This window comes from Equus caballus, chromosome 20, assembly GCF_041296265.1.
Source record: "Equus caballus isolate H_3958 breed thoroughbred chromosome 20, TB-T2T, whole genome shotgun sequence".
NCBI classification, from domain to species: Eukaryota; Metazoa; Chordata; class Mammalia; order Perissodactyla; family Equidae; genus Equus; species Equus caballus.
Genome location: NC_091703.1, coordinates 32,799,723 through 32,826,268, shown reverse-complemented (window position 1 = coordinate 32,826,268; position 26,546 = coordinate 32,799,723). Strand labels below are relative to the sequence as shown.

General features: G+C 46.6%; 2 protein-coding genes across 6 annotated transcripts; one reads left to right on the top strand and one right to left on the bottom strand.

The window, feature by feature from the left end:
* Positions 1–331: 331 nt before the first annotated feature.
* Positions 332–6,810, bottom strand: MRPS18B (mitochondrial ribosomal protein S18B). The gene is made up of 7 exons (XM_001491810.6): positions 6,626–6,810; positions 5,311–5,419; positions 5,106–5,203; positions 4,911–4,979; positions 3,200–3,266; positions 2,043–2,102; positions 332–911 (listed from the first exon to the last, which is right to left on the bottom strand). Exons 1-7 carry the CDS (start codon positions 6,701–6,703, stop codon positions 616–618), a joined length of 777 nt encoding a protein of 258 aa, XP_001491860.2. The 5' UTR covers positions 6,704–6,810; the 3' UTR covers positions 332–615.
* On the top strand, positions 5,996–25,223 carry PPP1R10 (protein phosphatase 1 regulatory subunit 10). Of its 5 annotated transcripts, XM_070245141.1 has the most exons (21): positions 5,996–6,092; positions 6,946–7,030; positions 7,570–8,092; positions 14,317–14,434; positions 15,136–15,222; positions 15,385–15,520; positions 15,952–16,003; positions 18,762–18,839; positions 18,985–19,158; positions 19,412–19,517; positions 19,617–19,729; positions 20,242–20,342; positions 20,590–20,737; positions 20,816–20,974; positions 21,075–21,321; positions 21,763–21,826; positions 21,937–22,131; positions 22,279–22,354; positions 22,608–22,721; positions 22,886–23,695; positions 23,971–25,223. In XM_070245141.1, the coding sequence occupies exons 4-21, from the start codon at positions 14,328–14,330 to the stop codon at positions 24,078–24,080; spliced, it is 2,877 nt and encodes a 958-aa protein (XP_070101242.1). In that variant the 5' UTR covers positions 5,996–6,092; positions 6,946–7,030; positions 7,570–8,092; positions 14,317–14,327; the 3' UTR covers positions 24,081–25,223. The 5 variants fall into 5 exon arrangements, with proteins under 5 accessions (XP_070101242.1, XP_070101243.1, XP_070101241.1 ...); XM_070245142.1 differs by lacking the exon at positions 6,946–7,030 and having other exon boundaries at positions 6,063–6,586; XM_070245140.1 differs by lacking the exon at positions 5,996–6,092 and having other exon boundaries at positions 6,773–7,030.
* The last annotated feature ends 1,323 nt before the right edge of the window (positions 25,224–26,546 follow it).

The following is a 26,546-nucleotide window of genomic DNA, read 5'->3' as shown; positions in this document are numbered from 1 at the left end:
CTTCTTGCTAGACCAGCTGTCCCTTAGCAACGCCATTCTCCCTACCCCCGCCTCCCATGGCAGTAGATGCCACAGCAACGCATTTTTCCTAGGCCTAGTTGTCTCATTCCAGTCCTTTAGCCCCTCACTGAACAGCTGGGTATGGTGGGAACACTGCGTCGGGCACAGGGGGCCACTAGTGTAATCATGACAGAATGGCACAACTGCCCATCCCAGGTGGCTTCTTGTCCCAAGAGTCACTGGCCAGGCTGTCTCAAGCCTGACTATTCCTTTCCCCACAACAGCACCCATTCCCCCCAAACAATGGAATTCATCTGAAAGTCAACCCAGAGGCAGGAGACACAGTTTTATTGTGGAAAAGCCGAGATGGGAGAAGTCTGAAACACCGACAGAATATTTAGCCCATCTATTTACAATACATAGGAGTTGGGGGTTCCCATGCACATCTGTATCGCCCTCCCTCAGCCTCGGATGTAGTTATCCCCTTTAACAATCATTTTCTTTCTCTGGCCCTGGGCCTGCCATTGGCCACAAAATAGACACAACTTTTCAGGGTGAAATCTCATCACGTAATTCCTAGGCACAATCTCCTAATCCCTGCCCAGTCTACAGCTCCTATAGAGCCCTCTGGGGGCCTGCCTGCTCAGTGGAGGAGCCTTCAGCTGGGGTTGTGAGGGGAACCTCGGGCATTGATTCAGGTGGGGGGCCACTCTCTTCTCGGAGACGGCCCTGATAGAGCCGGCGAAGGCGGGACAGCTCTCTCTCTGGTGGCTGTTTCCAGCTGTACCACGGGTACCAGGGGTCACCTGAAACCAGGGTGGGGGCTGGTGGAGTAGCACTCACAGCTCCATGAGAGGTACTGAAGTCAAGGTCCCGCGGTTCAACCAGGGGAACGTGGTAACTGAGGAGACCTAGGGGATTAAAAAAGAGAAAGCAAGGAGGAGTAGTTAAGATTAAGGCAGTAAGGAAAATGACTTATAAAGGGAAGGAGGGACCAGTCAGAGCCACTGTGTACATTTATGTATGTTGTACACTATAGAAAGGCAACTGGCCAAGGGAGCAAGTGTGGGCTGACATACTGCCTGGGCTCTTGCCTGCACTAAGGCTATGAAGCTGCATCTGCCCTAGTGGAGGGGCACCTTTTTCGAATTTGTGCAAAGGTGTCTTGGAGCCCAGGGCCAGAAATTTATACAAATATCATTCTGTGATCTACCTATGGCACTGGGACCAATAGTTATAAAACAAGAGGGAGAAGAAAGGAAAGAGGGGCCAGCCCCATGGCCTAGTGGTTAAGTTTAGAGTGCTCTGCTTCAGCAGCCTGGGTTCGGTTCCTGGGTGCAGACCTACAATGCTTGTCAGTGGCCATGCTGTGATGGTGACCCACATACAAATAGAGGATGATTGGCATGGATGTTAGCTCAGGGAAAATCTTCCTCAAGCAAAAAGAGGAAGACTGACAACAGATGTTAGCTCAAGACTCTTTCTCAGCTTGGGAGGGGGAAGGGGGGAGGGAGAAGGAGGGGCCAGCCCCGTGGCCGAGTGGTTAAGTTTGTGTGCTCTGCTTCAGCGGCCCAGGGTTTTGCCAGTTCGGATCCTGGGCGCAGACCTAGCACTGCTCATCAAGCCATGCTGAGGCAGTGTCCCACAAAGCACAACCAGAAGCACCTACAACTAGAATATACAACTATGTACTGGGGGACCTTTGGGGAGGAGAAGAAGAAGAAGAAAAAAAGAAGATTGGCAACAGATGTTAGTGCAGGTGCCAATCTTTTAAAAAAAAATACGCCAATGCCCTGGGAGAGGAAACTTGAGTATTAAAAAAAGAGAAGGCTAAAGGAGGAACAAGGGGACAAGGCAATGACAACGTAAGAGAGTCAGGAGAGGGAACAAGGGACAGTGAAGTGATGAAAGAAGAGTATCTCGGGAAGAATATGTTGGGTGTTACCTTCTCAGATAGGTAAGAACATTTACATCCACCCTCTAGCCCTAAGCCACCTTCTCCACATCTATCAAAACTGCCCTGTGCCCCTTCTCATGCTTACCATGATCCCTGGCTTTCTGGATGGCTTCGGTCAACTTCTTGTGCTGCTTCATACAGACCCCTGTAGGGAGAAAAAAGGTAACTCAGTGCTCCTTCTATGAGACACGGTAAATAAAGAACACAAGTGTTTCTATATGGTGACAGAGAGCTGGATTTGGAACACCTGGCTCTACCTAATGACCCCATTCTCCTGAGCCCTCCATGGGCCTCAGCCTCCCCACCTGCCTAATGGGAACCTGCCTAATGGGAAGAATCCTCTCTCTCTCTCTCTCAGAGCTGGGATGAAGACTTGGGAGTGTCTAGCCACTACAGAGAAGCCATTTAATCGTAAAGACTCCAAGACAGGAAGTGGAACATAATTCAAAGGGCAGGTGTGGTTAATTAAAGGGTTGAGTCAGATAACCCACAGAAAAAGATTCAATAAAAGAAGAAAGGATTTCAGATCCGGGGAAAGTGATCTGAGAGAGTAGCAAAATAGTCCCTTCAGGCTTTTACAGCCTGATTATAAAACTCTCTGACAAACCGAACTCCACTGAACATGCTGCCACCCTCCAAATGGTGGATTCAGATTATCCTTTGCAAATTGATCTTGCTTTAGAGCAGAAGCTGGCAAAATTTTTCCGTGTACGGCCATATATTTTAGGCTCTGCAGGTCCTATAGTCTCTGTCTCAGCTACTTGACTCTGCCATTGTAGCCTGGAGGCAGTTGTAGACAATATGAAAACAAATGGACATGGCAGCAAGCTAGATCTGGCCTGTGGTTGTAGTTAAGGAATAGATATAATCTTGAATTGTTAAGATAACAATTCCAAATTTGGGAAATCTAATTGAATTGTCAGTGGTATAAATGCACTGACGTGTGACAGTCAATTTTTGAGAGCCTTTTGTAAAAGTGAAGTAATGCTATGGAAAGAAAATAATGACCACCATTTATCTTTTAAGAGCTACAGTTAGATCGTTTGCTTACATTCATACCTGCCTGTATCTTTGGTTCACATATTAGCATATAAGTATCCCCATTAAGCCAAGACTTCCACAAAGTTCAATCACACTCTTCATGCCATAGTAGGAGCCACCAAATACCTGCTGTCTGACTGACTAAATGAGAAGTGCTCCAAGGAAAAGCTATTCTGCTGGTGTCAGGGATGACGGGCTAACCTGTGTATGGAGCATGGAAGATGATGCCCGTGTGGGCGCAGACAAACTGTTCCAAGAGCTTCACGTTCTGTGGGGGAAAGTGGTAGAGAAACATGAGAGAGGGAGGGGAGAGCAGTAAGACCTTTAGAGACTGAAGGTGCACAATCCCTACACACCCACATGACAACCAGAATCCCTCTATGTCTTTCCAGATGCTACCCTCCTTCACGTCCCAGTTTTAGCGCCATCACTTGACTGAACACATTCTTGAAACCTCCAGCAAACTTTCCCCCTTTCCCGGCCTCTCAACCCTTTGACATGTACACCTTACATTCTGTCATTGAGACTCACATAGAATTCTCTTCTTCAGGGGTTAGGTTCTAAAATCAGCCCTTCATGCAAAAAACTGGGGACTGTCAGTTGGCAATTCCTGATATCACCCAGGAAATGTAGTATATGTTGTAATATGAATGTATAAATGATTAATGTATATAATAGCATGCTGTACGTAATATATGTATTTATTAAGGTCAATTTTACGGTTTTAATTATGTAGAATGACTCTCAGCCAGCAAGTTAATCACAGGAGGTGAGACCCAAGGAAAAAGCAGGTACACTTGTAGAGTGGAATGGCAGGCAGATTCATCTGAACTATTCAAGTTGTAATCTTTCTCTCTCCCTTGGTTATGTAATTGATTATAAACGATATACTCAATTGGTTATAATCTCTTTTTATATCCAGTCGTACACAGTTGAAATCGAGAAGTTATCTATTAGACTTCTCTACAACCTGTGTCAGAAGGGGCCTGAGGGCAGTCGGACATCCCCACCCTCTGACTGACAGATGAATGCCCTCCAACTTTCCTGATGACTATCCATTCAACTTCTGCGCTAACCCCTTCACTGCATGCTCAGAAGAGCATTTTCCCATTTTCATTTTTATAAGGTTTCTGAAGTCTTTAAGGAGCAATTCCTGTCCTCCTCATGATGAAGCCTTTTTGAAAAAATAACTAGACTCTATACCTTGCTTCATGTATCTGCCCTCCAGCCCCAAGTCTCAGGACGCATCAAACATCAACATGATAAAATAAGAAAACCTCAGGAAAAAACTAGCCCAATCTACTTGCTAATAATTGCGATGGCTATAAATGAGCTTTGGGCATTGCTTTCCCATTAGAAATAGGCATTTTTCCTGCCTGCCAACTTACACTGTAAATTTCATAGTTAAGGGATGAAGCTTTTTAGTATAACCCACAGTAGAGGGCAAAAGGATGGGGGAAAAGTGAAGTAATGCTATGGAAAGAAAATAATGACCACCATTTATCTTTTAAGAGCTACAGTTAGATCGTTTGCTTACATTCGTACCTGCCTGTAAAAAAATATATATATTTTTTTTCGGTGAGGAAGATTGGCCCTGAGCTAACATCTGTGGCAATCTTTCTCTACTTTGTATGTGGGTTGCCACTACATTGATTGATTGATTGATGAGTGGTATAGGTCCATACCCAGGATCCAAACCGGCGAACCCCAGGCCACCCAAGCAGAGTGCTCCCAGCTTAACCACTACACCACTGGGCCAGCCTTAGGAAGGATTTTTTATATTGCTAGAAAGTCAGTACAAAATGGATTGTAGGGGCACTAGGATATGAAAAAGAGTAGGGCACCTCTGGTGATCTCCTTATCATTGAAAAGAGGCTCCAAATCTTCATGCTGGAGAAAATATTCTCCTTACCCTAAAGTCGACATGCAGCTTGTGATCCCGGCAGATAGGGCAGGGATTCCCAGCAACTTTATTTCCACGCTGTAGAGAGAAGAAACTAGCAGGTGAAGGTATTCAAAGGCCTGTCAGAAAAAGTGCTGCCGCCACTGTTACTGTAGCCTCCACCTCTACACCTCATCCCACCCATGGCCACCCTCCGAAACTTACAATACATGTCTTTCGAGTCCGCTGTGGCGGTATCCCACCTTTGTGGTTGCGACGGTAGTCAGCCCAGACTGGGCGAGACCCATAGCGATTCTGGTATTCTGAAATGAAAGACCACACAAGGAATTCCTGGGTAGGGGTGGAGAAGGTGTCTTTGTCCATTTATTTCAGTCCCCACGTGACTCTCCCCTTCCCCATTTAAAGGTACCTTCTGAGTCCAGGTATTTCCAGGGTTCATTCTGATAAGGGGAAATAGGAACTGGAGGCAAAGACTCTTCCTCAGGGGGGGCTTCAGTGCAAAGAGTCTGGCAGGGAACCTACAAAAAGAGGACAAGAAATAGCAGAATGAGTTCAAGGAAGGCACTTGATTGTTTTGCTGCCTACACCTTGAGGAGAAGGGGAATGCACGCCCATTGTGTTAATGGAACATAGCAGGAATACATATGGAAGGTAGCATTTTTGTTAGTGTTAAATTAACACCATCAACAACCACTCTCCCTATCTCCAAATGGATCTTGAAAGAGAAGCTAATGTTAAGGGATAACTAGGATAGGTGCCTGGGAGACAATCTTATTTGAAAGGACAACTGAAAAACCTGACACATATAAGGTATTCATGTTGTGGGGATGAACTGAGTCTAACGGAGGAAAAGACAGAATAAAGGAAAAGGGAGGATGTCTAGCTTCTTGGAAGTAAGATGGGTGGCAGGGAGGGGATACAGAGGACAGGTGAGTGTTCAGCTCAATTCAAAGCCGAATCATTGAGTTGCCCAGCCTTATAAAAAATGGAAGGTCAACAACATTCCACATGGCAGAACAAACCTGAGTCCTAACGCCAGCTTTAAAGCTACCAAGCCTATTATTAACTCCATGGTGACCCCTGTCACCTACTCTTCAATCCCACTTTTGGGAGTGGCAGCTGGGTAAGCCTTCCTATCTCACCCTGCCCGACCAAGAACCTGTCCTGGCTCTACCAAGAACCTCCAGGGTGGTGAGTACATGAGACTGGAGGAAAATCTCAGTCCAAAGGACTGCGTTAAGGCTCTCATGTATGCTCTGATAAGAAACTGATTTAGTGAGATAGAGAGCTAATAAACTGGTCCCCAGATCGTGAGAATGTATCCTTGTTTTATTCGGAGATAGCAGGGCTGGTAGAAGTTCGTGTCCCGCAACCCAAGGACACGCCAGAGCATCACAGGTTTAGACACCAACTGCATGGTCAAGAGCTGGTTGTGCATGGCCAAGGGGTCCATTTCTTCACCTAGTTATTTAGCCGAGATGGTAACTTGGGAAGAGGATGACATCTAACCCTGGCTCTTTGCCCTTGGCTCGGGATTAGAAAATACGCGCAGTATCCAGGAGGGCGATGGAAAGGGGGAAGGCGGTGGAAGCAATGTGTTGCCTACACAGCCGAGGCACAAGCACTGGGCAAGGTCTCCGCTCCTGGATTCCCAGCAGTGGAGTGACGACCTAGAGAAGGTATAGGTAAGTTGGGGTTGTACAAAGTGTGCTCCAAGGAGTTACCTGAACTCCGTAGGCACCTCTGAAGGGCGAAAGGCTAGGGAGGCGCCTCAGCAGCGTATTCAATACGGAGGCCGCCATCTTGACGTACGCCCAAAGCAGGAATGGCCGAAAGGGAGACTGCGCATGCTCCAGGAAACTGACTAGGGTAGGGCCAAGGACAAGCCCGCAGTGCGGGAGGCGGCCGCGTACTTGCGTCAGGACGGAAGCGTGAAAGGGGGGCCGTGGGGAGAAGCTAATTTCAACTGCGTCACAATCGAATTCGGCCTCAAAACTGCGTTTTTGCTGAGCCAGTCACTATGACTCTTAAATCTCATTCTTAGAGTTTGCCTTTTAAACAATTTCGAAGGCGATTTGGACCGAGATCCTGTCAGTGCGCATGCGCCGGCCTGGTTCTACCAACCCAGGGTGAGAACTGTCTCGAGGGCGGAAGTGGTGGAAGGAGAGGAAAGGGAGGGGCTAGGCTCTCTGGTCACGCGCACGCGGTGGGGGCCAGGAAGGAGGCGGAAGAAGGTGCCGGGGGGGAAGGGGCTGAGCGAAGGCGAAGGAAGGAGAGCCAATAAGCTAGAGAGTTGTCTTTTTGGTTGACCAATGAATTCACGCCTCACGCACAATGTCGCGCGACAAGGGCGTTTCACTAGCACGTTTAGGCGCGTTGGGCGGCGTCCCGGTATAAAAGACTCCGCCCGAGCGGGCAGCCGCCATTCTGGGGTTCGTTTAGAGGTAAGTTTCGGTGATTTGGCGGTTAGGGGGTAAAATTTTGCGGAGTGCGTTGCACTGGGAAACGGGGTAGGCACGGGGTCCGTTGAGAGCCATGGCTTATATAAAGCGGCTGTGTTCGGGATGGGACATGGAGGTGTTCGGGGATAACCAAGATGGACCTTTTGGGTGTTTAAAAGCAGCCCGTACTGATTACATCTTTCTCCCTTGTGTTCCTTTTATCCCAGGTTTGAATTTTCTCGGAGAAAGACAGGCCGGCCACGAGGAAAAAAGAAACAAGCCGCAGCAACATCTAAGCCCTTGAAAGGATCCTGAGAGGGGGGAAAGGGAAAACAGCAGCCACCAGCCCAACCACTTGTGTCTTCTGCCCCTTCCCACCTATCTTGTCCGCCCCACCAGCCCACGCTGCTTGGGACTTGAAATCTGTGGCCGAAGGACTGTCACCACATAACTTCAAAAATAATCAACCACCCTCCCTTCCCAAACCCGCCCAAATTCACTCATCCAGCGTTTACTTTTTTGAATCCACTCAGAACTTTTTTTCTACGACCCCCCTCCCTAAATGGAGTTGGGTGGGGGGGGAAATGAATACTGAGTTGGCCTTTATTTTTTTTAAGAGACTTTTTGATCCAATGAGGCCCCCAAGTAATTGAGTTTTGGGTCCTGGTTGGTTGTTTTATTTTTTTTCTCCAAAATTTTAACCCCCTCCCCCCTGAGCCCGAGGTGCTGACGTCGCAAAAAAATTGGATAGTAAGTGTCGAATTTTCAAAAACCAGCCTTGCAACAAGAAATCAACGTTTCCCGTTGTGAAACCAAAAATAGTGAGAGGAAGAAGTGAGACCATAGAACAAAATAGAGAACTGGAGAAGGACCAAGCCGGTCACTTAATCTCCATTAAAAAAGGGCCTTTGGGTCTAAACAGTCTTGTTCTCTTTCCCCTACCACCTACCTCTTCCTGCCCTGCTGCAGGCAAGGAGAGCGTGGAGGGAGGGCCAGCAAATGAGGATTTTGATGGTTAACCCTTGGTAATCCAGCCAATTTCCAGACTGCCAAAGCCATAGTGTTTGCTTTTTATAAAGAGGAATGGTTACCTTCCTCTCGTTAGCAGTCTTCAAAAGGGTTAATGAGCTCACATACAAAAGATGGTGGATCTTGTGGCCCAGAAGTCCCACTTCTTTGTGTGTGAGACAAGCAGGGCGCCTTTCAATTTGCCAGATTAATAAGCAATCTGTACATAAAGATTGCAGGGTAAGGAGATGGGCAGAGAGAAATAATAGCTGGCTATGACTTAAAATGATTGTTAAATCCTCTCAGTTTTAATGTAATTTGCTTGGGGTATATATTTGTGTGGTTAAAATAGGTGGCAATCTAGGAATAAAGATTGCAAGACACTTAAATCAGGGCAAAATATAATCTTAGAGCCAGTACATACAAGATAATACTTGGGGAGGTAGAAATGTTTTGTAATTGTTGCAGATTGCATAGGTTATTTAAAAGCAAAAAGTGATTAACATTTTAACTTGATACTTTATGGTGGGGGGATACAGTTAAATAAATAGAGGGTGGAAAGGTTGGGAAATGTGGAATGCAGGAGTATAATTTTAAAAGCCATTTAGTGCAATTGAATGCTAGCTTTCTAAAAGATTTGTGTCGTTAAAAGGAATTTTTTTCTTCCCTGCTTCAATATGGCGACTTTCCTTGTCCTTTTGTCTTCCAAGCGGCGTCGCAGGTTGTGTGTTGACCCATTTTTCTCCTGTCCTCCCACCTCAGCCCTATTTGTTGAGAGGGGTCCAAGTCCTCCCCCTTTCCCTTTCTAGGGAGGATGGGGGTGGTCGATCGGAGCGGGTTGAACCTCGATTGCAAATTCAATTCTTCCCCGCAGAAAATTGTTCTTTTAATATTTTAATTGCTTTTATTTTCACAACGCTCTTATTGACTCAAAATAGGTCAAAGACTATTCGGCATGGGGGGCTTTTTTTGTTTTTGTTTTTACTAAAAAAGGGTGTTTTTTAATGTAACTAGCTCCCGGCAGAGCCCGGACAGCTTTGTTAAGTTTTCCTCTTCTCCATTACAAAATGGCGTCCCTGCTTCTTTGTTGTTTTTCTCCCCCTTTGCCATCCAGAGCTTAGGGCCGCCCTAGAAACTTGGTCAAGGGGGAGGAGCAGCCTTGAAAGGTGATGTAATCAGCTTTCTTCCTCCTCTCTCCACCCTCTTGAAACTCCACCCCTGAGCAGATGCCTTCTGGAGTCCCTGTGCACGCTGCTGCGAGACAGGAAAAGACATTTTCCTTATTTTCTTTACAATGTTATCTTTTATAGCCTTTATCTTAACAGGAAAAAAGCTTATAGGAATTAGGTCTTCATGCTGTCCGTCTCCTTGGGCGGCTCTGGTTTTTACATTTAATAATGAGAGCCTGTTGCTTTTATTTTCACCTTTCACTCATCGCAACTGCTTGGAAGTTTTCCCTGCTTCAGTTGCCAGGGGTGGAAAGCCCGTCCAACCAACTAGAAGACTGGGAGCTTTTTAGGAGAGTGTGTGAGCGTGTGTGTATGTATATATGTGTGTTGGGGATACTGGGGAAAGACACGAGCTTGTGAAAGAATAACGAATAGACAAATGGGGCCTAATGACACTGGAATGTGCCATTTCTGCTCAGGAAGCAGTCCTTGGGCCTCCTGCATTTGGTCACTTTGTATAATGAGAATCTGGGGGAGGGTGGGTTCTTTAGGACTTTCTTCTAAATCGCCCTTATTCCCTCCTCTGGGTTTGGGTATAAACTCTTTGTGTTCAGTGCTGTATCACGTTCTCCAGTTGCTTAGCTCCTGTACATTGGTACTAGGATGAGAAGTGAATCTTTAGGAAAGGAGGCTGCAGTTGTAAACTCAAGGCAGGGGGAATCAAGCTACGGTTTCTGGTAAGCAAACCCTTTCTGGTATTACATTTCACAACCTTTATTTCTTTTTTCCAAAGAGCCACCTTTTTTGAATTTCTTTTTCCTTCCCTTCTAAAAGAAATTCCTTAAAAACATTAATGGGAAAATAATGTCCTCTTCATTTTTCAACTCGTGCAGTGCTGTAGCAAGGGGTGCATGTTCGAAAGCCATGCCCTATCTGAGGGGGGTATGGGGTCCTGTCCCTTTCTTATCTTTCTTCCTCCAACTTTTTCAAAGTCAGATCTTTATCAGACTCTCCATATACTTCTCATTTTTTAAAGTCCTACATTAAAGCGTGGAGGTTCTAGGCAGAATTGGAAAGCCATTTTGTACAACTGTCCTGTGGTGACTTGGGTGAGACTTCAGGGCTAATTTTCTACTGGGTACAGATTCTCAAATTATTACTTAAACTTCTGGATTGGATGGGAGGGACTCTTCCACATGTCTATTGACTACAAGTTTTTTTTTTTATCTTTTAAGCAGTTTGCCATGTGCCTCTGCAGCATACCTTCCTTGGGAGCTGAACATTCTACCCACTGGGGTTCCTGATCTCTAGTGAGCAGGGGATTAATAAAGATCTTCCTTAACATGGGAGATGGCAAACAAGGTCTTCTAGGGAAACCAAATCCAGTCCATCCAGAGAAACTCGGAGAACCTGATCCTTGTAGTTTGTGGCCAGAGTTCTATTCTAGGACCCTCTTCTATTGGGGGGTGGGGGTGAGTTTACATCCTTATTGAAAGGCAAATAAGCGTTTTTGGGGAGATCCTATACCAGGTTTTCAAAATGACTTTGAGGAATAGGGGCTTACTACCAAGAAGAGGGGTACAACCTTGTAAATCACCTGAGAGAGAATTTAGTCCACTCTTGCCTCAAAATGCCTAGGAAATGCCTCAAACACCAGTGAAAGGAAGGAGAATATAAGGGGTTAGGTACAAAGCATTTTCATTTCCAGAAGTGTTTAAGCCTCTAAGTTAAGGTAAACTCAGACTCTTTCCTCCTTTGTTAGAAGAGTGTTGTGATTGTTTTTAAAAGGGCTGTGGCTTGCATACAGTTTCTGCCCTGAGCCAGTTCAGTTCTGTGTCATTGGTGATGGCTATAGAATAACTAGCTGAGCTAGATAGTTTTCACCCTATTTAATTAAATAAACCTCAAGTAATATGCATTTTGGAGGCAGGAGTCAGTGTCACTTCTGGACTTTTAATTTTTATTTCTGGTAAAAACGGAAATTCCCCAGTGCCTTTTGTCAGTAGCTCATGTCTCTGCCTGCAACATCCTCCGTAAGGAAAGCACAGCCTAGGACAAGGTGGAGATAAGGCCAGGGGTTGCTTTTTCCCCCCTCCCTCTGTATGTTCTGCCTTCAAGGAAATTAAAATGTATCATGCCCTGGATTATTTTTGGTTCCAGAAAGCTTCCTCAGACTTTCCTTCCAGGCTCCAAATATGAGTAGGTAATGTTAGGACACTTGGTCACTGCCCCTCCTTCCCTGGTCAGCTCGTTTGCCTTTCCTACTGTAGGCATGGGCCAGGAATTTAGGCTCTTCATTCCTTTCCGCTTGAGTGCCTTGGAACTTCTTTCAAAATGCACTGACTTCAAAGTCAGGAAATTAGGTTGTAAGATACTTGGGGTCCTTAATTTTAAATCACTATGAAACTAATCTGCCTGGAGGGAAGCCATCAGGATAAATCCTGCTTATGTTTTCTCACATGATTGGTGCTTGTGAGACAAAATTTAGTTATGTTTCCAAGATATAAATAATAGGAAAAATAATAGTGGAAAGTGAATATTTAACATTTCTTCTTTGTTTCCTAGCTTCCCTTGACTATTACTCTTGCTTGTTATGAGTGGGTATTAAAAAGTTGTCCCTGGGTCCCATTCCCAGCAAAAGGCACTGGACAGAATTTAGCTTTGTGCTCATTGGTCTCTCTTTCTCTAAGGATGGTTATTCTGTCTCTTGACTCCTAGTCTCTCAAGTGAAAGGACATTTGAACTTAGGTGACAGTTTGAGTTTCTGAAGGAAGAAGGGATAGCAGACCTGTTGGCTTAGCTGGCAGTTGGGTATGCAAAAGGGAGTTCTCTGAGGTGATGTATATTCAATTCTGGGTTTGGATCAGTGGGGTCAGCTGTATTTAGGGGGGACTGGTTTGAAGTGATAATTTAAGGCTTTTTTGTCAAATTGTATATATTTTGATGATATGTATTACTTTGGATTCCTTCATTGCTTTTCCAGTCTCTAACAGACAGGAAATCTGTTTTATATATCCCTTTATTGTGTCTATATATCGCTTTATAGTGTCTATCACTTTATAGTGTCTTACTACATGGGAAAAATTCCTTTCTCCCTTGTGTCTGTCTCTGTAAGGATCACTACACTTCAGTGGATTTGGCCTGTGGACTTCTAATCTTACCTGGTGTTCTCCTTGAATGTTTTTTCCTTTTACCTCAGGTTCTACCTGTACTTGTGGCGGTTCCAGGGCAGCAGTGACAGCATGGTTAACCCAGCTTTGCTCACCTCGCAGCATTTTTTACCTCATCTCTCTCTCTGTTCAGCCCGCAGGTTATGATCCCAAGAACCAGCCTCCTCCCTGCTTCTGCCTCTTCTTGTCTAGGTTCTTAGGGCCTATAAATTTAGAAATTTATTGACCTTTTTGGGGGAGAGGGCTGAAAAGTTGAGATTATTATGCTTATTTTTCTTTTTTGGTTTGTCTGAGAACAAATAGAGCTAATTTACATTATAAGAAACCTGTTCTCTTTTCTGCACAAAGTGTAGTCATCTTTGGAAAACCCTGATTTGCCCACCCTTCTGCTGGGATGTGGGTTATCTCTTCTAGAAGCAGGATGCAGGGGATTTCTCCTTCCTCCTTCCTACCCCGTTAGCTGCATTTTCCAAATGCAGATATTACAAGGTGCCTTTCTTTTTTGGATCTCAGAAGCCGGTGTTTAGAGTTAAGGCTGGATAAAAATCTCAGAACCATATTGATTCTGAATGACCTCTCTGGAACTTGATTCTGGCCTTGAAATTGCTTCACTCTTCTCTGTCCCATAACAGCAGTCTAGCGTTTAATTAACTCTTTTCTAAGCTGGTCTAAAGTACTTAACATTTACTGGCTTTTTCAAGCTTCTAGCTATATCTGTTCCATTATTTTTGGCTCCATGGTTTCTGATTTCAGGCCTTTCTTGGGGGGCCTGGTCTTAGATGGTGTGATTTTTGTGGGGGAGTAGGGGGTGAGATTCACATCTTTGGTTTTGAAACCACAAACCAGACTTGCTCTAAATTTTGAAACAGTAAAAACTTCTGCAGTGTTTGGTTAACGAGTGACATTCTGTTCAAGGCTTAGGTGGACCTGTGTGGTTCCCTCTGTATCCATTTGTCTTTGTTTCTGGGAGTTAACCCACAACTCCCCTGGGGGAAAGGTTCTGTCTTCAAGTTTTGTTTTCTTCTCCATCACCTACCACTTGAGCTGATTGTTTACTGGTGCAAGCAGAACATATCCAGCCACTTGTGGTGATTATGACTCTTAATGGGCTAAGAGGCAAAGGAATCGACTCTTAGAAGACATTTAGCCCAGGCACTCCAGATTGGCCCTGTTTTTAAGAAGCTACAGTTTTGGTTTTTTTTTTCAAGCCAGATTTATTAGCAACTGAGGAGAGACAGGACCTAATGATAAGCAAAAATGCCTCAGAGAGTTGCACATTTTGTTATGGGGACGTGAATCTTAGCCCTAATACAATCTAGTGAAGTTCAGCTGTCCTAGGAAGGATGTAACTGGGAGAGAAAGGTGTGTTGCCCCAGTCCTCCAATCTAATTGTCTTCCTGTTCCGTCATGTATTAACACCATGCTTAACTTACCAGGGCTGTTTTCTCAGCGACAGTGGTCTGTGTTGTTTTTTTCTTATCTAGAAAATGATGAGTATAGTTGAATGTAGATTCTGTAGTCAGTCACTATATTTTGTCAAATGCAGAGATAGAATTTATTAGAGGGCCTACTGGGATTGTCCTTGCCTCCCATTTATTCTGTGGTTTGTTTTGTCCTCTCATCTTAGAAACCTCTATCATGGGTTCGGGTCCCATAGACCCCAAAGAGCTTCTCAAGGGCCTGGATAGCTTCCTTAACCGAGATGGGGAAGTCAAGAGTGTGGATGGGATTGCCAAGATCTTCAGGTGAGTTTGTACTGTTCTTTGGATTCATTGTGAGTGGAGGGTATTGTGTGCTGTAATATGTAACTAATTTTCTAAGGCAGGCAGGAATGACTTTCTGGAGAGGAAAGGGAGACTCAGTAGAATAGAATTCAAACCCAATCATTTTAGAATAAGTAATAAGAAAAGATGATCCCTTGGTCCCTGACTGTAATAGAATCTGGATATTTGGAAATTCACAGTCCTCAGGGAGTCACACTTTTGGAAGGCAGGAAGGAAGCAGGGGAGCCAGGTAACAGAATTCTTGGTTCTGTTTTCGGTCACGTTTCACATTCCCAAAACGTCATTTTCCTTCAGGGATCCTCAGGTTTCCCAGGGGAAAGCAAATGACTAAGCCAGTCCTGAACAGACTAGAAAGAATGGTTGTTAAGGGCTAGGACTCTTCACCCGGGAGCAGAAGTAAATGTGCCCTGCGTGTCAGGGAAATAGTGATGCTCACCTCCCCAGATCAGAGACTTCAATGTCTCCATCCTCCCCTGGGTTTCCATTTCACTCTGGATCCATCACATCCCATCCTCAAAGAGGCCTGTGTGACCCTCTCACCCTAGAGCAAAGTCCCAAATCATCAGAGATCTCGAGGCACTCCCACAGATTAGAGACTCTCCTGCTAAAAGAAGAGGTGCTCTCTGGCTGCTCCATTGCTGACCTTAACTCATCTCTTACAGTCTCATGAAGGAAGCACGAAAGATGGTGAGTCGATGCACTTACTTGAACATTCTCCTGCAGACCCGTTCACCAGAAATATTGGTCAAGTAAGTGGGGATCTGGGTGGCTGGAATGGGAGGACGTAGTTAGAAGGTGGGGGAGGTGAGGCATGGGGTTCCTGGGTTGCTGATGAGGGACTAGGAATGTGGGATATTGTACTTCCAAAAACCCAAGAAGGGCATTACAGACTCTCTCCTACCTGCCTGCAGGTTTATTGACGTTGGTGGTTACAAGCTTCTTAACAATTGGCTGACATATTCAAAGACAACCAACAACATTCCCCTCTTGCAGCAAATTCTACTGACCCTGCAGCACCTACCGCTCACTGTGGACCATCTCAAACAGGTACCTTCAGTCTTTACAATCCCAGTTCTTCCTTTCTGGTATAGCCGATAGATGCAAAACTCACACCAACTCTCATTGCCTGCAGTCTTGTATCTCTGAGGTAGAATGGTAGAAAAAATAGGAATTTGGAATTAGAAGACTTGATTTGAATTTATCTTTTTGATATTTGTGGCTTGGGGCACTTCATTTGTCTGAGCCTCAATTTTTTCATCTATGAAATGGGAGTAATTGTACCTACTTATCTGGGTTGTTGTAAGGATTAAGTAAGAATATGTCTACAAAGGTTTTGTAAAAGGTAAAGTAAGGTATCAGTGTTAGTTGCTGTTAAGGGACCCTTAAGAGATTGTGAGTGAGTTTGTGGGGTGGTTAGTTCTGAGTGGGCTTATTTTCCTCCTGGCATTTACCTTTCTGCTGCTCCCCATCTCTCACAGAACAACACAGCCAAACTGGTGAAGCAACTGAGCAAGTCAAGTGAAGATGAAGGTAGGGGCCTGTCCTCCTCTTGTCCTGGGCCTTCGTCCATTACTTCCACTTAATTACCTTCCTTTCTTTCCCCATCCTTGTGTTGTGCCTCTACTCCTACCTTCCTCTTTCTACCTCACCTTACTTTTCTCTTTCTTTTGAAAATTTAATTCCTCTAACCTGTCCCATCTTTCCTGTTTTCAGTTCCTCTTGAGATTTGTCCATTTCTCTACCACTGAATGTAAGATAAGGTACCATACTTTAATTAGAAACTGATTCTTAAGATCTCTTGGCCTAAAAGGCATACACTTAGAATTCTTTTGGGAAATAATGTCATCCTAGAGTGTCTCATCATCATTTCCTTCTCTTTTCCTAAATAGAGCATATTCTGGTCCCTTCTGTGTCTGTTTCATAACAATAGATGTACTGGTTCTACCAATAAACACCTTCCTATAAGACATGGCATCATCCTGACTCGTGGAGTATATCATTGCTTTGATAGCAACAGACTTTTACTTTTCCTAAGACAAAGGGTTTTGGAGCTCCTGGTAAGGGCCAGAAGACAAAGCTTGGCTCCAGAAGGTCACAGCCTTTTCTTTAGAGATTAAGGAAATGAAAATTTTAATTTCTTATTTAAAAATTTAAATAAAATGAAATTTAAAAATTTCCTCAATCCCTACCCAAGGCATAAACCCAGGAGCACAAGGTACTAGTATCCCACAAGTGAGCAATATTCCAGCCAAGATGACCCCTGATCAAAATACAGACTTGTTCTGTGTCTAAAGGGAGTGGGGTGCTAGGTCTTTTTTGGAAAGAGGCTTTGGCTGTTTGATGTGGAGGGAGCATCTAGGCTTGGGTAAGTTTGTCTAAAGTTCCTTTAGTATAGGGGAAAATTCTGGGAACACTTTTCCAAGATAAAGGATCCCAATTTTATTTTAACTCACGGTATTATTCAAGTGAAAAACATTCCTTAGCTTTCTATTCTTTTAGTTGTATTAATTCTCAGGTTTCAGGTCCTTTTAGTACCTAATTTTGTGACATCTTAGAGTGTCTGTAATAATTTGTAGTGTAACATAGAACACGGGAAATCCCATTAAATCATTGCCCATCTTCTGTTTCTTCATCTTGGGTACATTGTTCCTGTTTTCCACCTGGCTTCATTGTGATGCCTTCTATGAAAAAGGATTTAGTTATTATTCTGTACTTTTAGATCCTGAAATGTGTAAATTGCTTATCAACTGTAGTTAAGTCTTACTGGACTAATTAGCATCAGGTGCTCCAAGAAGGCTTTAGGATATTCCTGCACTGGAGTTCATGTTGCCTTAGGTACAGAAATTGCTGGTTGTGTGACTCATTTGAAGGGTTATGTTTTAAAGTTCTATGACAATCTCATTATTGAATGAGTTCATAAGTGGAGGTGTTGGCAAGAAGAGAGGGGCCATAGATAAGAGATGGTATTTGCCAAGTACAAAAGGAAAGAGCTACAAAGCTTTTTTTTCATTTATTTAGAAACAGATTCTGTTCTTTATCTTTAAATTGTCTGAGCATCCTTTTTATCTAGATAAACTCTGCTTCCACAACCCTAAATTGGTCTGTTTTTAAGCTTTTTTTTTTCACCCTTGCCTCATTTAATTTTTTTTCTTAAAGCCATTATTACTAACAGCATTCTAGGAAAAAAGGTTCCCTGGAAAAAATTTTTTTAAGATGAGTCTAAATCTGCCTCCTTGAAACTTTGCATTAAGTTTGCCTTCAGGACAACACAGGCTAATACTGTTTCTTTTTAAATCTATCAGCCCTTCAGATACTAGAACCCTGCCTGCCTTTCTCCTGAGTTTAGTTTCTCTTCTTTCAACAAGTGGTTAGGGGAAGAGCAGAGGCACTGGCCTCATTCTGGCTCTGTATAGACTTGTGGCTTTAATCTCTATGCTTCTGTGTCCATGAGGGGAGATTAAAAATCTTCAGGTTGGGGCCGGCCTGGTGGCGCAGCAGTTAAGTTCGCACCTTCTGCTTCAGTGGCCTGGAGTTCACCAGTTGAGAGCCCAGGTGTGGACCTACACACTGCTTGTCAAGCCATGCTGTGGCAGGCGTCCCACATAAAATGGAGGAAGATGGTCACGGATGTTAGCTCAGGGCCAGTCTTCCCCAGCAAAAAAGAGGAGGATTGGCAACATATGTTAGCTTAGGGCTAATCTTCCTTAAAAAAAAAAAAATCTGGGGCTGGCCCGGTGGCGCAGCAGTTAAGTGCACACGTTCGCCATGTGCACTTAGTGTTTGCCGATTCAGATCCTGGGTGCAGACATGGCACTGCTTGGCAAGCCATGCTGTGATAGGCGTCCCACATATAAAGTAGAGGAAGATGGGCATGGATGTTAGCTCAGGGCCAGTCTTCCTCAGCAAAAAGAGGAGGATTGGCAGCAGATGGTAGCTCAGGGCTAATCTTCCTCAAAAAAAAAAAAAATTTTCAAGTCACATGAGGTACATGTAATGCAGTAATGTAGTCTTTACAACATCCTCTGTAATAAGTGTTAATTCTTTTCACCTCCTAGTGTCGAGATCCCATCAGGGTTGAAAATTATCTGAATAGAAGACAACTCTGTGATTCATAGCTCCATTTTTAAGAGTTTGGGCTTTGAGCCTATCTCATGATGTTCTTAAAACTCTGGGTTACTTTTTCCATTACCCAGATTTTCACAGTATATTTTTAAACATCTCTGTTTTCTATTACTGGAAGAATAATATTTTAAATTATTGAGATATTTCCTCTTTCTCTCACCTGCAGAGCTCCGGAAATTGGCCTCAGTCCTTGTCAGTGACTGGATGGCTGTCATCCGCTCCCAGAGCAGTACTCAGCCTGCTGGTAAGTTCCTTAGTACTTTATTCCATGTATTTCTTTCTTTCCTATGGGACGCGGCCTTCAGTGCCCTCAGCCTGCTTCACCTCGTAGTGACGGTCTTTCTCTTTACCTAAACAAAATCCTTTTCTGCTTTGCTTTTCCACAACAGAGAAAGATAAGAAGAAACGTAAGGAAGAAGGAAAGAGTCGAACCACCCCTCCTGAGCGACCCTTGACTGAGGTGAAGGCTGAAACCCGGACTGAGGAGGCCCCAGAGAAGAAGAAGGAGAAGCCCAAGTCTCTTCGGACCACGGCACCCAGTCACGCCAAGTTCCGTTCCACCGGTAAGGCCGTGGGCTGGTCTCTGAGTCGGGTGTGTGTGTGGGGGGGGCGGGTCTGTGGGTATATGCACACCCAGAGCCTTGTGGTGGAATGCTTGGATTTATGATACGGTTAACCTGTGGAGGAGGGAAGACTAGTGGGCAAAGCTCTGGGGTGGTGTATAAGGTTAGATGAAGACTGAAGGGTGGGAACAGGGAGGCAAAGTCAAGAGGGTGGGGAGTGAGTTCAACCCCACCACCATGTCTTTTCCCCTAGGCCTGGAGCTGGAAACCCCATCTTTGGTGCCTGTGAAGAAGAACGCCAGTGCAGTGGTGGTCTCTGACAAGTATAACCTTAAACCCATCCCCCTCAAGCGCCAGAGGTATAGACCATGTTCTGGCTTTCTCAATGGGCTGGGTGTGTGGACACGAGGGAGAAAGAAGGGGCTAGTTGATGTTGTTGACAGTTCCTCTTCTAACAGCTCCACAGCTTCTCCAGGAGATGCTGCCCCCCCTGCAGAGAAGAAATACAAGCCACTCAACACAACACCCAATGCCACCAAAGAGATCAAAGTGAAGATCATCCCACCACAGCGTGAGTCTACAGTGGGGGGATCTACTTTGATTTGGGAGCAAGACTTCATGGGAATGAATGTCCTGGGCGGGGGGAAGTTATTTTTTTCTCTTTTATTGTTTTCCTCTGATTTCTTATGTCCTTTAATTTTTGTGCCTCTGGAACTCCCCATTCACAGGATTACTTAGAAGTAATTTTAGAGATGAGCTAGGGAGGCTTATGCTGTTCAGTCCTTGGTTAGGGCCCTCCCAGCTGGCAGGATAATCTGTCATGTCAGCAGGGCTGGTTTTGTCAGTCATTTGAGCTCTAATTCACATCCAGAGCAACGGCTGCCTGCCTTTAAAAGAAAGAAAGAATAACGACGAGAATTTCTTGTATGAATTCTCCTGCACATGCTACCTGGTCACCTTGAGTTTATTGTGTCCTAAGTTGAGGCAGGGTCTCCGTTGCCCTGTGTCCTGCCCAGACTCTCTGTAGGAATAGGGTTGTGAAGGAGATCTGATGATTCCATTTTCTGCTCTTTCCTTTTGTAGCTATGGAGGGCCTGGGCTTTCTGGATGCACTCAATTCAGCCCCTGTTCCTGGGATCAAAATTAAGAAGAAGAAGAAGGTGCTGTCACCTACAGCTGCCAAGGTATGGGCCCTGGGCCGTAGGTTTCAGTGACAGGGTATAAAAGGTAAAGTAGAAGGAGGAGCCCAGCATCTCGGAGTGCTTGGGGAGGAAAGCAAGAGGAGGTGGTCTCAGACGCAGACTGGTGGCCGTGGGGCCGTGTTAGAGACAGAGTCTTCCTTTAGGAGCAGTGGGCCATCCTGCCTAGGACTCTGGACTGACTGCCCTGGCTTTCCTGTCAGCTCATTAACTTCTTTTTCTTTCATAATAGCCAAGCCCATTTGAAGGGAAAACGAGCATAGAACCAAGCACAGCCAAACCTTCTTCCCCAGAACCAGCACCTCCTTCTGAGGCCATGGACACAGACCGTCCAGGGACCCCAGTTCCCCCTGTTGAAGTCCCAGAGCTCATGGATACAGGTAAGTCTCAAAACTAGTTCAGGTTGGGAGGTTTCCTGAAAGGAATGGCCTGGGTCTGAAACCTCTCCGGCTTTACAGCCTCTTTGGAGCCAGGAGCTCTGGATGCAAAGCCAGTGGAGAGTCCTGGAGATCCCAGCCAGCTGACCCGGAAAGGCAGGAAGAGGAAAAGTGTGACGTGGCCTGAGGAGGGCAAACTGAGAGAATATTTCTATTTTGAACTGGATGAAACTGAACGAGGTTAGAGGGCAAGTTTCCTTTATAATATGTGGGTATAGAGAGTTTCCAAAGGACTTGGTTGTGCTTACATTCTTCTTGCTTTTTCTCTCCTTCCCAATAGTAAATGTGAATAAGATCAAGGACTTTGGCGAGGCAGCTAAGCGAGAGATATTGTCAGACCGACATGCATTTGAGACAGCCCGGCGTCTGAGCCATGACAACATGGAGGAGAAGGTGCCCTGGGTGTGCCCCCGGCCCCTGGTTCTGCCTTCGCCTCTTGTCACGCCTGGAAGCAACAGCCAGGAGCGATACATCCAGGCTGAGCGGGAGAAAGGAATCCTTCAGGAGCTATTCCTGAACAAGGAAAGGTGAGCAGAGTGAGGTTCAGGCCCTGGGCTGTTGAGCACTTGGACTCCTGAGGGAAACGTGTCCTGGGGTAACTAAGAAGGGGGTCAAGGTTAGGAAGAAAGTTGAGGGCCTGAATAAATAATTTGACTATTGGGGCTGGCCTGGTGGCACAGCGGTTAAGTTCGCACGTTCCACTTCTCGGCGGCCCAGGGTTCGGATCCCGGGTATGGACATGGCACCACTTGGCAGAAAAAGCCATGCTGTGGCAGGCTTCCCACATATAAAGTAGAGGAAGATGGGCATGGATGTTAGCTCAGGGCCAGTCTTCCTCAGCAAAAAGAGGAAGATTGGCAGCAGATGTTAGCTCAGGGCTAATCTTCCTCAAAAAAAAAAATAAATAAATAAATAAACAATTTGACTATCATTCTTCTTTTTCCCATTGCCTGCGGCACTCCTGACAGTCCTCACGAGCCTGATCCTGAGCCCTATGAACCTATACCCCCGAAACTCATCCCCCTAGACGAGGTGAGTAGGTGTTCCGTGGCAGTGGAGGTTGTGATTGGCTTTAATGAATCTTTGTGTGAGACTCTCTCTCCATTGTTTTAGTTAGTCCTGATTGTCTCCTGTTCTTTCAGGAGTGTTCCATGGATGAGACCCCATATGCGGAGGCCCTGGAGCCTGGGGGCGCTGGAGGCTCACCTGATGGGGCAGGTGGCTCCAAGTTGCCTCCTGTTCTGGCCAATCTTATGGGAAGCATGGGTGCTGGGAAGAGCCCCCAGGGTCCTGGAGGAGGAGGCATCAATGTCCAGGAGATCCTCACCTCCATCATGGTAGGAGCCCTCCTTCCTCTTTGCCACTTTCTCTGGAACCTCCCTTTCTCTTTACTCCAGTCGTCCTCATCTTCCTGCTTCCCTCCTCTCTTGGCTTTACCCTTACTGCTCTCTGTTGACCTTGCTCTCTATTCACTTGCCTCACAGGGTAGCCCAAATAGTCATCCCTCAGAGGAACTGCTGAAGCAACCAGACTATTCGGACAAGATCAAGCAGATGCTGGGTAATCATCAGGGCCAGCCCCGGGGCCTGGGGGAGGCAGCCTGCAGTGGAGTTAGGGGAAGCAGAGTTCACAGACCCTGAAGAGCAGGGGTGTTGCCACTAGGCGGCAAGACATGGGAGGGGAAGACTGGACAGAGAGAGCATTGCTCTGCCAGGTTGGTCTGAGAGGGTCAGTTGGGGATATCTAAGTGGGAAGTCATAGCACTCTTCTAGAATCTTCTTGCCAACTGTTTTATTCCTTTTTTCATTAACAGTGCCACATGGACTCTTAGGCCCTGGTCCAATAGCCAATGGTTTCCCACCAGGAGGTCCTGGGGGCCCCAAGGGCATGCAGCACTTCCCCCCTGGACCTGGGGGACCTATGCCAGGTAAGTAGTGAGTGAGAGGTTGGAATGGGCTTATCTGCTTAATTTCTGCCTGGTAATAGTATACAATTGACCAAAAGGTGGGAGGTACTTTAGGTTGGAAGGTGGAGGTTCCTGAGGGTAAACAGGTAGCTGATATTGTTTCTCTTTCTATTTTCCCCTATCAGGTCCCCATGGAGGCCCTGGGGGCCCTGGTGGGCCAGTGGGTCCACGTCTCCTCGGTCCCCCACCCCCTCCCCGGGGGGGCGATCCCTTTTGGGATGGCCCAGGTGACCCCATGCGGGGTGGCCCTATGCGGGGGGGTCCAGGACCAGGTCCTGGACCATATCATAGAGGCCGTGGTGGCCGAGGCGGAAATGAACCTCCTCCTCCTCCTCCATTCCGAGGGGCCAGAGGAGGTCGCTCTGGAGGAGGACCCCCAAATGGACGAGGGGGCCCTGGTGGGGGCATGGTTGGAGGTGGTGGACATCGTCCTCATGAAGGCCCTGGTGGAGGCATGAGCGGCAGCAGTGGACATCGTCCTCATGAAGGCCCTGGAAGTGGCATGGGTGGTGGACATCGCCCCCACGAAGGCCCTGGCAGTAGCATGGGTGGAGGTGGGGGACATCGTCCCCACGAAGGCCCTGGCGGCGGCATGGGCAGTGGCAGTGGCCATCGTCCTCATGAAGGCCCTGGCAGTGGCATGGGTGGAGGCAGTGGACATCGCCCCCATGAAGGCCCTGGCGGAGGAATGGGTGCTGGTGGTGGACATCGCCCCCATGAAGGCCCTGGCGGGAGTATGGGTGGAAGTGGTGGACATCGCCCCCATGAAGGTCCTGGACATGGGGGGCCCCATGGCCACCGGCCTCATGATGTCCCTGGTCACCGAGGCCACGACCATCGAGGGCCACCCCCTCATGAACACCGTGGCCATGATGGCCCTGGCCATGGAGGAGGGGGCCACCGAGGGCACGATGGAGGCCACAGCCATGGAGGAGGTGAGGATGCTCCCTGTCCCCCTTGTGGCTCTTGGTGTCCCATACTAGTTTCTGGGGAGCATCACTACCCTGGTATGCCAGGCAGAACATGAGATCGTCCCTTTCCCAGCATGCATGGCAGTTCCTACCCTTTGCCCTTCCCCCAAATCCCCAAGACTCTGCCTCTGTCTGAAAGTTCTAGGATGCCATAGACTGGGAGGGGGCTGGGGGGCTGTGAGGGTGGCATTGACCTCTTAGCCATCTCCTGTCTAACCATTCCACCATCATTCCCACAGACATGTCAAACCGCCCTGTTTGCCGACATTTCATGATGAAGGGCAACTGCCGCTATGAGAACAACTGTGCCTTCTACCACCCGGGTGTCAATGGGCCCCCCCTGCCCTAGGGCCACCTGCCTGCCCCGCCCACACCCCTGTGGACTGCAGCCTTGCTCCTTCCACCTTCTTATGGCTTCTGTGAGGCCCATTTTTCCCTTTCCCCAGCTGATGAGGAGCCGGCCCCCTCAGTTCCCACCTATTTGGGTTCCTGGGGGTTTTCTGATCACTGGTGCGCATTGATGTACATATTTTCCTCCAGTCTGGGGAGGAGAGAGACTGGACACATTCTGTACCCTGGACTGCTGAAGAGGAGACCCATTTGGCTTCACTTTTTGAGGAGATTTGCCCTGTAACCCCAGACCCCTTTCCAGTATTACCCTTTATGCCTGAGAACCTAAAGCTGGTTATCCTGGAGAACACCTCTGCTCTCCTATTGTGGGTCCTCCACGTGCACACAGAACTGACACAGGATCAACTGCACTTATGAAATCATCCCAGCCAAGTTCATTATTCCTCCTGGGGTGGGGAGATGGTAAAAGGGGTATTATATATCCTACTGCACTGAGAGGGCTCAATCAGGCTGGATTTGAGTTCTGGAACACATCATCCCCACTCCTCCCCTCACAGGCTTTACGTTCTGAGTGTCTTCTCAAGTAAGACTTTGCAACCTTCCTTGACCACCCAAGGCTGCATCATGGGTCTGCTAGGTTCAATGATGGCAAATTTACGTCTGCATCAAGTGGAAGTTTTAGCTGGCATAGGTGAGGCCAATGGTGTTGGTCCACCCCTGCCTGCAGCTCATTCTGGAAACTGTAAAACTTCAGTGAGACCAGCTTTTCATCAGCTTAAGCCCGGCGTGCTGGGCCTGACCGTCACACTACATGCACTGCCTTTGGGAGTTAGCACGCTCCTTGCCCCACCTGGAAGCTTGTCGGTGTGAGGCCTCCAGCTCCCTTGCCCTGTCAGCCACCTCCGAATCCCCACCAGGTGCCTTCCTGGGTGGATTCGACATGACTTGCCCTTTCCCAGCCCCCTCCTTCACCTGTCTCAGCATCAGTTGTTTTCTATGAAAACAGTGGATCGGTTGGGTTTTGTGCAGGGTCTTGGGTTCGAGCCACAATGGATTTGAGGATGAGTATTTTCTTTTTCTTTTGGTTTTGTATATTTTGTACATTAATAATAAACAGTGGAAAGAGAAGCAGCTTATTTAACCCCTGGTGTGTTTGGACGCTTTGTTAAAAAAATGAAGCCCACCCATTATCAGTTATTGTTTAAGGTACATTAATACAACCCCTTGGGGGCCGGCCCATTGGCGCAGTGGTTAAGTTCACACGTTCCCTTTCAGCAGCCCAGGGTTCGCCGGTTTGGATCCCTGGTGTGGACATGTGCACGGCTTGTCAGGCCACGCAGTGGCAGGCGTCCCATGTAAAATAGAGGAAGATGGGCACGGATGTTAGCTCAGGACCAGTCTTCCTCAGCAAAAAGAGGAGGATTGGCAGTAGATAGCTCAGGGCTAATCGTCCTCAAAAAAAAGTACAACCCCTTATGGAATCTGTTTTTCAATCCTTTGGAGCTAACACTTGTTCTACCTTCAAGTCACAGTGTTGGTATCAAGTGAAATACTGGTGAAAGAATACTCAATATAGAACACCGCAGGCTATGGAGTGGACCCCATGGGTCAGCGTTCTTTGCGCAGCGGCACCTTGGGGAATGCAGAGCTCTTCACAGATTGCTGGAGCTGCAGGCGGTGTGGGCGCATCAGTTCTAGATGAACCTACCATCTTACCCGCGGAGTTGCTCAGGGAAAGGAATTTAAGTGAGGGTGGGTGGAAGAGAGGAGCAGGGAGACTGGCTGAGGAAGGAAAAATCCGAGAGCAGTTTCTGGGGAAGGAGAGAAAAACACGTGGGTCCTTCTTAGAGCAGTTACAGTGGAGAAAGTGAGAAGCAAGAAATGGGAAACAGACTGCTCTCCCCAAAAAGGCAGCTCTGCAGAGTAGAGGGAAACGGCCCTGCTGCAAGAAGAGGTTGGGTTCTTAAGCACAGGTATTAAATTGAGGGGCTGCTTGATGGAATAAGATTCCTGGGGAGACAGGAGGTTTTGGAGACCAGAACATGGAAGGGTAGGATTAACGCTAGGAAGTGCTGCTATTCTTGAAACTAGAAATTAGCAATATATTACATTTTGGGGGATGATGGGGATACTGGAGCATGAACTGCTTTGAAAAGAGTGTTTTTCAACCTTTTAGCATTCATCAGAATCATCTGAAGGGCTTGTTAAAAGATGGGCTTGGGGTGGGGTCCAGCAAAACTGATTCAGTAGGTCTGGATTCCGAGATTTTGCATTTCTAACTTCTCAGGTGTTGCTGATGCTGATCTGGAAAACACTGAAAAGACTGCCCTGGAACACAAGTATCTTGGCTGTTATTTCCAGGATCGGCCACATGAGGGCAACAACTCCCCAAGTTTCACAGGCGCTATTTACATTTAGTAAGGCGGATGGGTTAATTTTCTCCTCCTCCTGCGCAGTCTCGGGA